This window comes from Lontra canadensis, unplaced genomic scaffold (genome assembly GCF_010015895.1).
Source record: "Lontra canadensis isolate GAN:19392208 unplaced genomic scaffold, GSC_riverotter_1.0 scaffold1, whole genome shotgun sequence".
Classification (NCBI taxonomy): Eukaryota; Metazoa; Chordata; class Mammalia; order Carnivora; family Mustelidae; genus Lontra; species Lontra canadensis.
The window spans coordinates 113,948,567-113,962,598 of record NW_022630995.1 but is presented as its reverse complement, the minus strand read 5'-3'; the positions used below and the strand labels follow the sequence as shown (position 1 = coordinate 113,962,598).

Genomic DNA, 14,032 nt, shown 5'->3' with positions numbered 1-14,032 from the left:
ATATAAACCAATTAATAACAATATCAAAGAAACACATCAACAATAATACAATAATAGTAGGGGACTTTAACACTCCCCTCACTGAAATGGACAGATCATCCAAGCAAAAGATCAACAAGGGAATAAAGGCCTTAAATGACACACTGGACCAGATGGATATCACAGATCTATTCAGAACATTTCATCCCAAAGCAACAGAATACACATTCTTCTCTAGTGCCCATGGAACATTCTCCAGAATAGATCACATCCTGGGTCCTAATCAGGTCTCAACCGGTATCAAAAGATTGGGATCATTCACTGCATATCTTCAGACCACAATGCCATGAAGCTAGAACTCAATCACAAGAGGAAATTTGGAAAGAACCCAAATACATGGAGACTAAGCAGCATCCTTCTAAAGAATGAATGGGTCAACCAGGAAATTAAAGAAGAATTGAAAAAATTCATGGAAACAAATGATAATGAAAACACAATGGTTCAAAATCTGTGGGACTCAGCAAAGGCAGTCCTGAGAGGAAAATATATAGCGGTACAAGCCTTTCTCAAGAAACAAGAGAGGTCTCAGGTACACAACCTAACCCTACACCTAAAAGAGCTGGAGAAAGAACAAGAAAGAAACCCTAAACCCAGCAGGAGAAGAGAAATCATAAAGATCAGAGCAGAAATCAATGAAATAGAAACCAAACAAACAATAGAACAAATCAACGAAACTAGGAGCTGGTTCTTTGAAAGAATTAATAAGATTGATAAACCCCTGGCCAGACTTATCAAAAAGAAAAGAGAAAGGACCCAAATAAATAAAATCATGAATGAAAGAGGAGAGATCACAACTATTACCAAAGAAATACAGACAATTATAAGAACATACTATGAGCAGCTCACGCCAACACATTTGACAATCTGGAAGAAATGGATGCATTCCTAGAGACATATAAACTACCACAACTGAACCAGGAAGAAACAGAAAACCTGAACAGACCCATAACCAGTAAGGAGATTGAAACAGTCATCAAAAATCTCCAAACAAACAAAAACCCAGGGCCGGATGTCTTCCCAGGGGATTTCTACCAAACATTTAAAGAAGAACTAATTCCTCTTCTCCTGAAACTGTTCCAAAAAATAGAAATGGAAGGAAAACTTCCAAGCTCATTTTATGAAGCCAGCATCACCTTGATTCCAAAACCAGACAAGGATCCCATCAAAAAAGAGAACTACAGACCAATATCCTTGATGAACACAGATGCAAAAATTCTCACCAAAATACTAGCCAATAGGATTAAACAGTACATTAAAAGGATTATTCACCACGACCAAGTGGGATTTATTCCAGGGTTGCAAGGTTGGTTCAACATCCACAAATCAATCAATGTGATACATCACATTAATAAAAGAAAGAACAAGAACCATATGATACTTTCAGTAGATGCTGAAAAAACATTTGACAAAGTGCAGTATCCCTTCCTGATCAAAACTCTTCAAAGTGTAGGGATAGAGGGCACATACCTCAATATTATCAAAGCCATCTATGAAAAACCCACCGCAGATATCATTCTCAATGGAGAAAAACTGAAAGCTTTTCCGCTAAGGTCAGGAACACGGCAGGGATGTCCATTACCACCACTGCTATTCAACATAGTACTAGAAGTCCTAGCCTCAGCAATCAGACAACAAAAGGAAATTAAAGGCATCCAAATCGGCAAAGAAGAAGTCAAACTCTCACTCTTCGCAGATGATATGATACTATATGTGGAAAACCCAAAAGACTCCACTCCAAAACTGCTAGAACTTGTACAGGAATTCAGTAAAGTGTCAGGATGTAAAGTCAATGCACAGAAATCAGTTGCATTTCTTTACACCAACAACAAGACAGAAGAAAGAGAAACTAAGGTGTCAATCCCATTCACAATTGCACCCAAAACTATAAGATACCTAGGAATAAACCTAACCAAAGAGGCTAAGAATCTATACTCAGAAAACTATAAAGTACTCATGAAAGAAATTGAGGAAGACACAAAGAAATGGAAAAATGTTCCATGCTCCTGGATTGGAAGAATAAATATTGTGAAAATGTCTATGCTACCTAAAGCAATCTATACATTTAATGCAATTCCTATCAAAATACCATCCATTTTTTTCAAAGAAATGGAACAAATAATCCTAAAATTTATATGGAACCAGAAAAGACCTCGAATAGCCAAAGAAATATTGAAAAAGAAAGCCAGAGTTGGTGGCATCACAATTCCAGACTTCAAGCTCTATTACAAAGCTGTCATCATCAAGACAGCATGGTACTAGCACAAAAACAGACACATAGATCAATGCAACAGAATAGAGAGCCCAGAAATAGACCCTCAACTCTATGGTCAACTAATCTTTGACAACGCAGGAAAGAATGTCCAATGGAAAAAAGACAGCCTCTTCAATAAATGGTGTTGGGAAAATTGGACGGCCACATGCAGAAAAATGAAATTGGACCATTTCCTTACACCACACATGAAAATAGACTCAAAATGGATGAAGGACCTCAATGTGAGAAAGGAATACATCAAAATCCTTGAGGAGAACACAGGCAGCAACCTTTTAGACCTCAGCCGCAGCAACATCTTCCTAGGAACATCGCCAAAGGCAAGGGAAACAAGGGCAAAAATGAACTATTAGGATTTCATCAAGATCAAAAGCTTTTGCACAGCAAAGGAAACAGTTAACAAAACCAAAAGACAACTGACAGAATGGGAGAAGATATTTGCAAATGACATATCAGATAAAGGGCTAGTGTCCAAAATCTATAAAGAACTTAGCAAACTCATCACCCAAAGAACAAATAATCCAATCAAGAAATGGGCAGAAGACATGAACAGACATTTCTGCAAAGGAGACATCCAGATGGCCAACAGACACGTGAAAAAGTGCTCCATATCACTTGGCATAAGGGAAATACAAATCGAAACCACAATGAGATATCACCTCACACCAGTCAGAATGGCTAAAATTTACCAGTCGGGAAATGACAGATGCTGGCGAGGATGTGGAGAAAGGGAAACCCTCCTACACTGTTGGTGGGAATGCAAGCTGGTGCAACCACTCTGGAAAAGAGCATGGAGGTTCCTCAAAATGTTGAAAATAGAGCTACCCTATGACCCAGCGATGGCACTACTGGGCATTTACCCTAAAGATAACAAATGTAGTGATCCGAAGGGACACATGCACCCGAATGTTTATAGCAGCTATGTCTATAGTAGCCAAACTATGGAAAGAACCTAGATGTCCATCAGCAGATGAATGGATAAAGAAGATGTGGTATATATACACAATGGAATACTATGCAGCCTTCAAAAGAAATGAAATCTTGCCATTTGCAATGACGTGCATGGAACTAGAGGGTATCATGCTTAGCGAAGTAAGTCAGTCGGAGAAAGACAACTATCATATGATCTCCCTGATATGAGGAAGTGGAGATGCAACATGGGGGGTTAAAGGGGTGGGAGAAGAATAAATGAAACAAGATGGGATTGGGAGGGAGACAAACCATAAGTGACTCGTAATCTCACAAACTGAGGGTTGCTGAGGGGAGGGGGGTTGAGAGAGAGGGCTGGGGTTATGGACATTGGGGAGGGTATGTGCTACGGTGAGTGCTGTGAAGTGTGTAAACCTGGCGATTCACAGACCTGTACCCCTTGGGATAAAAATATATGTTTATAAAAAATTAAAAAATTAAAAAAAAAAAGAACTCTCAAAAAAAATAAAGAGGATGGGTTGGAGGTGAGGCATGAGGTAGTTTGTAAATTTAGGGGAATTATGTAATGGAAACAGCAACAACAAATGAATAGTTTCTTCAGACAGATAAGTGGAATGAAATCTGGAGAACAATATGCATGAGAAGAGGGTGACAGTCAGTAGAATATCTCTGACAGGTTCAAAGGTAAAAAGGTAAGTACTTGTGGGGCACCTGGGTGACTCAGTGGGTTGAAGCCTCTGCTTTCGGCTTGGGTCGTGATCCCAGGGTCCTGGGATCGAGCCCTGCATCAGGCTCTCTGCTCAGCGGGGAGCCTGCTTCCCCCTCTCTGTCTGCCTGTCTTTCTGCCTGCTTGTAATCTCGGTCTGTCAAATGAATGGATAAAATCTTAAAAAAAAAAAAAAAAAGTAATTACTTGTCTAGATTTTATTATTAAACTTAAAGGTCATGCTTAACATTAAGCTCAATTTGGAGAAAAATAGAAGAGAACTAGCATATATGCAATAGAAATAAAAGGGGGAAAGTCTACCAGTTTGGGTGAAAAAAAAATTTTAACTATAGGGAAAATGTTGTTCATATTATTTAATCACCCTAGTGTCGGAAAAAGGCAGGTATCTATTAGACTTAGAACCAGAAAATCAGGTTTTTAGGACACCTGTTATAATTAAGATAGTCTTAACCTGTCAGGAACATCTTATGCAGTCTCTATTGGGTCAGAAAGTTGAAGTATGTTACATAAGAATTAAGGAGGTTCCTGTCGTTGAGATGATTTGCTTATTTTGCAGAATAATTCTGTATCCCAAAGACAGCCACTTTTACATTATTAAGAACTGGCCGTTTCCAAAATACCTGAAATATATCAAAAACAGATGAAGCTATAATTCTAACAAAATATTTTTTGAGGAAAATTGTGAAAGAACATATACACTGTTAGCTTTTAAAAACTTCAAATGTAACTTATGAAGTACTTTGTTAATTTGTATTTAGATATGCAACTGCATTGGAATTGCTATCATTAAATGAAAGGGTAAGCTAATTAAAGTATGAAGTATGGATAAATTTATATCTGAAGGGTTTACTATAGTATCAGATATCTAAAAGTGTAAGCAAATTGAAATGGCACCTAAATTACAGATCACTGAAATGCAAATGGAAAAACAATAAGCTAAAAATGAAGATACAGTTTTTCTATTTTTGCTTTGTATTTTTCAACTTGATAATTAAATGCAGTGTATCAGATGTCACATAAGATTGATTTGTTTTTTAAAAACCTTTTTCTCAAGATTCCCTAAGAGCAATAGAATTAAAGTGTCATACTATAAGATGGATTTGAAAGTTAAAGCTGGAACACAGTTTTCTCTAAGAATGACATTCAAAGATTCAAGGTTAGATGATGCAAATTTTGGAGTCTGCTTTCTAACAGTGCTTAGGAATGACACATTTATTTCTGGGAAGTTGTGGGAGACCTCAACCGTAAAAGAAGTTAACCATGAAACTTGATTTTGGTTCATGTTCTTATGGAAGTTCAAAAATCTTCATCTGTGAGAATATGATACAAGCTTTTAAATTTTCACAACTGGATGTCATCTCTGTCTTCTGAACATACGATTTTTAAGGGCCTGATACTTTAAGAGGCTATACAGAGTATCAGTTCTTAAGGAAAATTCCAGATAATTCAACTACATATGAACTGTATTCTATTACTTGCCTAATTTCTCATGAGAAATCCAATGAGAAAAACATCTCGGTAGTCTTGTTTTTCAAGTCTGGAAGAGAAGTTTTACCCATTTTTTAAAATTTTAGAATCCTGTGGTAAGTTCATTTCTAAGAAGACCTTTGTTTTTCTGTTATATTATATAATCAGATAGTGAAAGGCAGCAGTTCAGAATATTTCCTGATTTTGATCAAATAATGGACAAGAAGTTCTGAATAAATTAAGAAATTAAGTCAGTAGCTAATTCAACTCTAGTGTATGTATTTTTCTGCTTCCTTCAGTAGAATTATTGTTCAGTTTTTACCTAACTTCCTCCTTTAGACAATTTAAGTCAATGTGCAGTCTTAGATCAGTTTCTGAAGTAGGTGCAATACATGTTATATAAAGATTATACTGATTGTAAACTATGTTTATAGTCCTTATGCGTCGTTGCTGAAATGGAGTCAGAAATAATCCCACTTTAAGGATATTTAAAATGTGTCCAATTTATGGTACACCTAAATCAAATGAACTGAAAATAACCTCATGAATGGAAAGAGACTCTAAGAATTTTAACAGTTGTAGCATCTATTCTTTGAATGTGTTCTTTTTTTGGTACTTAAATCAGCCAAACTTGTCTACTTATTCCCTTATCACAATCAAAATTAATCCATTCTTTTGCTTTAATCTTCACTGCAAATTTTTCTGTATTTGAGTGCATGCACAGTTGGTAACCAAGCTGGAATATGTTGCTGTTCATTCTTTTCGGTGTTTTATTTGCTTATCTACTTAAAAGAAAGATTTATTCTGACAGAGTGAATTAAGGATATAGTAACATAATTTTTGTTGCTACCTACTATCAGTATTTTTTCTTGCTTTTAGAAAAAATAATGGTAAGCTTCTTACCCATACTTCTTTTTTTTAGGCTAATCTCTTTTTAAAGAAGTTTTAATTTATTACATTTTTACAAGACTAGAAGAACGGCATTAGAAACATTCCAATAATTCTTTGTGTAAATCCTTTGTTCTTACACTTTTGTTTTTTTTTTTAGCAGAATGTAAGAAAGATTATAAGGTGTTAGGGGCTATGGATATGGGAATTTAAAATTTTAATGTTTCTTCATTTTCCAATTACATATTGATGACAAACAGTTTTAATAATGAATGAAAACTGGGTACAGTTACTTAAATTTTCACTAAATAAAAGTGAATAACTTTCCAATATATGTTTGAAAATCAGCCTGAAAGACAGTGAAATTAAAACATTGGAAGTCAGCGCAGATACAGTATAACTTTCAAAAGAAAAGGGGAGGGTGCCTGGGTGGCTCAGTGGGTTAAAGCCTCTGCCTTTGGCTCAGGTTGTGATCCCAGGGTCCTGGGATTTAGCCCTGCATCAGGCTTTCTGCTCAGCAGGGAGCCTGCTTCCTCCTCTCTCTCTGCCTGCCTCTCTGCCTACTCGTGATCTCTGTCTGTCAAATAAATAAATAAAATCTTAAAAAGAAGGGGGCAAAAGTCTAAAGGAAGCAAACAAAATTTAAAATACTGTCCTGGCACAAAGATGATCATGGTATTTAATAAAATGCATTTAAAATGTACATTAATAAGTGATAATTAAGCAAATTTTTCAGATAACCATTTCTAAATAAGGAATGATTCAGAATATAATATAATGTGAATTTTTTACACCCGTATTTCATTTATTATTTATTTATTACAGAGAAGGATTTGATTCTAAACTAGGAATAATAAAAATATCTACCAAAATATATCTTTTTACCAGAATATATCTGTTTAATTCAGTTATGTTTTCCTTGCAGAGTGCAGATATGAGCCCAGCAAGTAGCACCACTTCACTTCCTGTTAGTCCTCTTACTGAAGAGCCATTGCCTTTCAAGGTAAAAAAATAAACAAAAAATAATTACTTGTGAAACTTTTAGGATATTTACTTTACTATAATAAAATATTGCATGATATAGATGGTAAGGTGAACTGCTTTAATATGTAAGGATCTAATTTCAAATGGTAAAATCTTTGTTGTTTTGTTGTCATTCTGGTTGGTAAATGAAAGTACAGTTTGAAATAGAAGTTAATACTTCATAGACTACATGATTTGCCTTGCATGGAGGAAACAGTGATTTCTTTGCAATAGTTTGATGTCACATGAATTAGAGGTTTTGAATCACTAATTTATCTTAATTTCAGTAATAAATTCAGGATCCATTATTTAGCCCTCATTGAGTAGTTGTTACATTTCCATTAGTTGGTTAAATTTTCATTGATGACTCTAGCTTGTAATTAAGTAATTATGAGATCTTTATAAAATAATGATCAAAATAAAAAATTGAAATATGGAATCATTCCTCCAAACACATTATATCTTAAAAATATGTAAGGAAATAAGGAAATAAGTAATTGAGTAAGGTTTGTAGATTTCTTCAGCTTGGGAGACTATATGTATTACAAGTAAGAAGTCATTTTCTTGTTTTGCTGTTTAAGGTTAGATGTATCTTTTTAAACCAGAGCTTGAGGTCAGCTCTTTTATATTTGTACCAGGGATGTTTGAGTTTCATTGAAATTGTTATAAATAAAGGCAGTCCTCGAGATTATGGGGGAAGAAAAAACTTGGAAAGTTGAGATGACACACTTAACTTACATGCAATAGTTTCAGTTTAATTTGGTTTAAAGATAGGGAGGTATGCATTTTGGGATTCATTATGGTTTTCATGATTTTTGGATTTTATCATAAAATTATTTTTAATGTGTTTTTTTTTTCTTTTTCATATGAAGAGCATAACCTACTCAACTTCATACTGCTTAAACCTAGTACAGTGGCTGGTATTGATTCTAAGTACTCATGCTGTATTGTTATTAGAAAGTTATGAATTACATTGTGTGTCTTTAGTTTTCTAATTAAAGATGCTTTGTTGCTTAATGGTGGACAAGGGGCACTGGGTGACTCAGTCATCTAAGCCGCTGACTCTTGATTTCAGCTCAGGTCATGATCTGAGGGTCATGAGACTGAGCCCCAAATCTAGCTCCATGCTCAGCAGGGAGTCTGCTGGAGATGCTCTTTCCCTCTCCCTCAACCCCTCATCCATCACATTCTCTCTCTCTCAAATAAATAAATCTTGAAAAAATGATAGACAATAATAATTGTTTAAAGGTTATTTTGTATCAGAGAATTGTTAAATACTGAGTAATATTCTGATTACATTATTTATTGAGAAGTCTATTCTACAACAACAAGAAGATACTAACATTTCAAAATTTAGTGTTACTCAGTGTTTCCATCTTATGGTATATGGGACAAAATCTATGAAAAATATCTTTAACAAGATTTTAATTGAATTCTCAAAGCACTATTAGAAACCATTTTCTCTTTTTAATATATTGATAATGACTATAGTCCTTATCCTTGAAATTAATGTATTTTTTAATGGAAGTAAAAAAAAGGTCAGATATATTCCAAAATGTGCTGACACAAAGCTAATATAAATATAATTATTGTAGTTCAATCAATATTGTTCCCATGTTAATGTATGTGAGTGGTTTTATAAGCAGTTAAATCTTCTAAGCACTTATAATATATAATTAGCATTGGTAGCCAGCGTAGTTATAGTGTCCCTTAATTTACTTCTTTTGTGAAAGGAATATTACTTATCCTTTTTTATATTTTTTATCATATATAATAACATCCTACTACTATTTAATAGTGTCAAAATTTTAAGTTTGAAATTATGAAGTAAAGCTCTAGCATTTGTAAATGAAGAGCTTTTTTTGTAAACAAGGACTACAGGTCCTTATTCACCACTGTTCTCATCATTCTCTATTGTAGGCATGTCTGGCCATGAAAGCATTTGAGTGTATCCCTTCAGAGAGAATGATGTTTGATGCACAATTCTCTACATATACTACCATAAACTCACAGACTTCCCAGTCACACTTCTGGTGCTGAGAAATTTCTAGGATTCCAAGTTTATATAATTGGGCAGTTGTTAATGGACATATATTTGGAAACAAAAGGCAAATGTATAATCTCTATTTTTTAAATAAAGCATTCAGGGTGACATACACAAGTGGTATGTTCCCTACCACAATATAATTACAGAAGGGCAAGGTATAACTAATTTTGCATGGGTGGGAAGAATATTTTATCAAATAACCATAATAGAATCATATAATTTCAAGATCAGTTATCTGTGAGTTTGAGTAGGCCACTTAACTGTTAATTACATCGTTTATGCTTCTTTTTATAGAATAACACAGAACCAAGTTGATAATGTTAATTTTGATGTGTCCATTCCAACCCATTGTGCCTTTTTTTTCTCTGCAATTCTTGATTTCTGTCAACCTAAATCACTTCCAGTCTAACCTGCCCCTCTCTCCCTATGTTAGACTCAGTCAGATAGATATTCTACACCCAATGCCTTGGAGGTCACCAAATATTCCTGTTCTTTAATAAGATGATCCTTTTAATTTATTTGTATACACACAGTTATTAGCAGCCTCAGTCCATTCCTGGAACTAACAGTCTTGAAGCTAAAACTAACTTACTGTTTCTGAACCCTCCAAAAATAGTACACTTTATTATGGACCATGTTCTTTTTGTCACCCATATTTATGCCCTACTTTAAAATTTATTTGCACTTCACTGAAGCATGATCTCTAGGTTTTAGTCCCTTTTTCTCCAAGAATCATCTTTTCTTTGATTAGCTATGTTAATAAATGGCATTATTCAACCTTGCCCCTTTATCCTTATCATGCGATAAAGTCAATGGATGGAAATGAATTCAGCTCTGTTTTTCTTTACACTCTGTTTCAAGAGTACACAAAGGCATGAAAGAATGAATACCTTCCATTCACCAATTTTCAAAATCTAATTTTAAATAAACGTAGTTTTCTAATTGCTCTTCCTGGCCCATTGACAGCTGCTTTTCTGTGATACTTAGGTTTGTGGAATGTCTAATGAAATTGGGCATCTAGTGCCTACAATTCACAATGGAGCCACTCTGTTAGAGACCCAGCTACCTTCCCCAGGAGCTGACCCAGAGTGGTTCTGGGATATTTTTAGAGTCTTCTCTCCTTGTGAAATCCAAAGTTCTTAGACTCCTTTTTCTCATCTCCAGAAATCACCATTTAGTCTAGACTAAAGAAGTTCCTTTTTTTTTTTTTTTAATTTCCCTTGGAGATTATTCCTCTCTCCTTTAATCAACCAGAGCCTGGAGGAAAAAAAAATCTTCTCAACACACTTTTTAGAAACAGAATAGAGAAAAGGAATTGTCTGAATTGTCTGAAGATTTTTCTTAGTGCCACCTTATTAAAGCAAGGGATAAGGAGGTAGAAATAAATTAATGTCTCAAAAATTTCATCTTGCCATGCACTCCTGGAATATTAGAGGAAGAAATGATGCTAATTCCTCTTGGCCATAGATCCTAAACTCAGCATTTAGTAACAAACATAGTTTGCTCTTACATAAAGTAAATAGTGTGTAGAAAAAAAATAGTAATTCCAAAAAATAATACCTATCAACCATTAACTTTTTGGATGAATGATACTTTAAATTTATCTATTGTTTCTATAATGATCACTGATTTCCAGGACGAATTTCCATTCTGACACTTTCTATCTGTATGACCTTGATCTGTTACTTGGCATCTTAATTTTCCCATCTATAAAATAGGAACAGCAGCAAATTCTTCTTCATTGGGTTTTTATAACATTAAAAAAGTTAACAAATAGAACGTGCTTCAGATAGCACATGTTATCAGTATATGTACTATTAGATTTCATAGAACAGGTATCTCTAAATTTAAGGCAAGAGGTTCTGTATGTTACAAATAACATGAAGCAGAATTATTTCCACTTAATCCCTTGAACTTTATTTCCAAATGTGAGAGCAGTAATGTACTTTAAACATAAATCCTTTACTTTGCTGAAGAATAGTATTTAATATTCATTTCTAGAAGGCATGCTATTTATTTCCTACCCCGAGTATTCAGATAAGCTCATATATCAGATTCCTTGTATGAAAAATAATTAATGGAAATGTTCATTAATTACGAGGGAGAAGGAGTAAATACAATGAATCTGTCTTAAGGGAAAACTGGTGAATATAATAAAACATTACTTGGAAAAAAGAAATACATAATTAATAGATCTGCAAGCATAAGGACCTATGGCATCTTTTTATCAGGAATACACTGTTGTATATTTTCTTTAATTTCCCAAACCTTCCCCCACAGATTAACCTGATAACCTCCTAAATGCAAGCTCCACTGAAGCAACATTGTTCAGTCACATTAGATACTGGAAAAAATCACATTGTAAACAAAGCACTGTTGATATTTTATTCTTTGTATGTTGTAATGTCAGCATACTAAGTAGTGTCAGTTTATTTTGTCTGACAATATAATAGAAAAGAACACATTTGGAGACTCCAGGAGAGTGGGAGTTTGTGTGAGTGTTTATTGCTGTTGTTTCTCATTCAGTGAATTTAATGGTCTCTCTTATTATTGGAAATCACTTTTTCATGTCCCAAAAATAACCCCAAGTGGTATATATCCTATAATTTTTACTGTGTCATCTACTCATTCATTCATATATTCTTTCATTCATTTGCTCATTCATATCTTAGTGAATCAACTTACTGAGTTGTGTTTGATAATATTCTAGTCCCTTTACATTGTTTCAATGTAAACAACCCAGACTAAATTCCTGCTTTCATGGTATTTAGGCTCTAGTGATAAAGGAGAGACAGTAAATATATAATGCCTCCGATAGGGATGGTAAATGCTATGATGTAGAATGAAGCAGGGTTTGGAAGACAGAAAGTGACTCTGAAGTACGATATTGTTCAAACAGATGGCCAAAGAAAGCCATTCTCATTAAGGGATATTTTAGCAGAGACCATAATGAAGAAAGGGAGTAAGCCACTCATCTAGGCCATTTCATGATCAATAGAGAGCAGAGTGAGTAAGGGGGCAATCAATATCAGGTCAGAGAGAAACCAGGTCATGAAGGGCCTTGTAGTCCAAAGAAAGGCTTGAGATCCTGTTTTACATGAGATATGAGACCATTAGAGTGTTTGGGAAAAAGAAGGACATGGATAGACTTTGATTTTTTTTATTTTTTTTATATAAAAGTTCTTTATTAAGGAAAAAATGACTTAAGCATCCTCTTTTTATATTCATAAAGACTGCTCACCCTTCTGGGATAAAAATGAAATACAACGTTTTTTTATTTTTTTGGTGGTGGAGAGGAGATTATTTTTTTTTTTTTCTTAAGATAATTCTTTTTTTTTTTTTTTTTTTAAAGATTTTTTTTATTTATTTGACAGACAAAGATCACAAGTAGGCAGATAGGCAGGCAGAGAGAGAGGAGGAAGCAGGCTCTCTGGCTGAGCAGAGAGCCCGATGCGGGGCTCAATCCCAGGACCCTGGGATCATGACCTGAGCTGAAGGCAGAGGCTTTAACCCACTGAGCCACCCAGGCGCCCCAAGATAATTCTTTTTTATTAACATATAATGATTTATTTGCCCCAGAAGTACAGGTCTGTGAATCATCAGACTTACACATTTCACAGCACTCACCATAGCACATACCCTCCCTAATGTCCATGAACCACCCACCCTGTCTTTTCCCCCACTAACCCCCAGCAACCCTCAGTTTGTTTCCTGAGATTAAGAGTCTCTTATGGTTTGTCTCCCTCTCCAGTCCCATCTTGTTTCATTTTTTCCTTCCCTATCCCCCAATCTTCCCCCGCCTCTCAAATTCCTCATATCAGAGAGATCATATGATAATTGTCTTTTTCTGATTGACTTATTTGGCTCAGCATAATACCCTCTAGCTCTACCATGTTGTTGCAAATGGCAAGATTTCATTTCTTTTGATGGCTGCATAGTATTCCATTGTATATATATATATACACCACATCTTCTTTATCCAGACGTTCATGACAGTTATAAAAGATGTTCATTTGTTGATGGACATCTAGGTTCTTTCCATAGTTTGACTATTGTGGACGTTGCTGCTCTAAACATTCGGGTGCACATGCCCCTTCGGCTCAATACATTTATATCTTTAGGGTAAATATCCAGTAGTGTGATTGCTGGGTTGTAGGGTAGCTCTATTTTCAACGTTTTGAGGAACTCCATGTTGTTTTCCAGAGTGGCTGCACCAGCTTGCATTCCCACCAACAGTGTAGGAGGGTTTCCCTTTCTCCACATCCTTGCCAACATCTGTCATTTCCTGACTGGTTAATTTTAGCCATTCTGACGGGTATGAGGTGGTATCTTGTTGTGGCTTTGATTTGTATTTCCCTGATGCCAAGTGATGTGGAGCACTTTTTCATGTGTCTGTTGGCCATCTGGATGTCTTTGCAGAAATGTCTGTTCATGTCCTCTGCCCATTTCTTGATTGGATTATTTGTTCTTTGGGTATTGAGTTTGATAAGTTCTTTATAGATTTTGGATACTAGCCCTTTATCTGATATGTCATTTGCGAATATCTTCTCCCATTCTGTCAGCTGTCTTTTGTTTTGTTAACTGTTTCCTTTGCTGTGCAAAAGCTTTTGATCCTGATGAAGTCCCGATAGTTCATTTTTGC

General features: G+C 35.0%; 1 protein-coding gene across 4 annotated transcripts in view; it reads left to right on the top strand.

Moving 5' to 3' along the window:
• CCSER1 (coiled-coil serine rich protein 1) overlaps positions 1-14,032 on the top strand; it is a 728,492-nt gene that overhangs the window by 545,533 nt on the left and 168,927 nt on the right. For all 4 annotated transcript variants that reach the window (XM_032861661.1, XM_032861652.1, XM_032861643.1 and 1 more), the window contains exon 7: positions 7,246-7,323. In XM_032861661.1, coding sequence (XP_032717552.1) covers positions 7,246-7,323 — 78 coding nt within the window. The remainder of the gene's footprint in view (positions 1-7,245; positions 7,324-14,032) is intronic.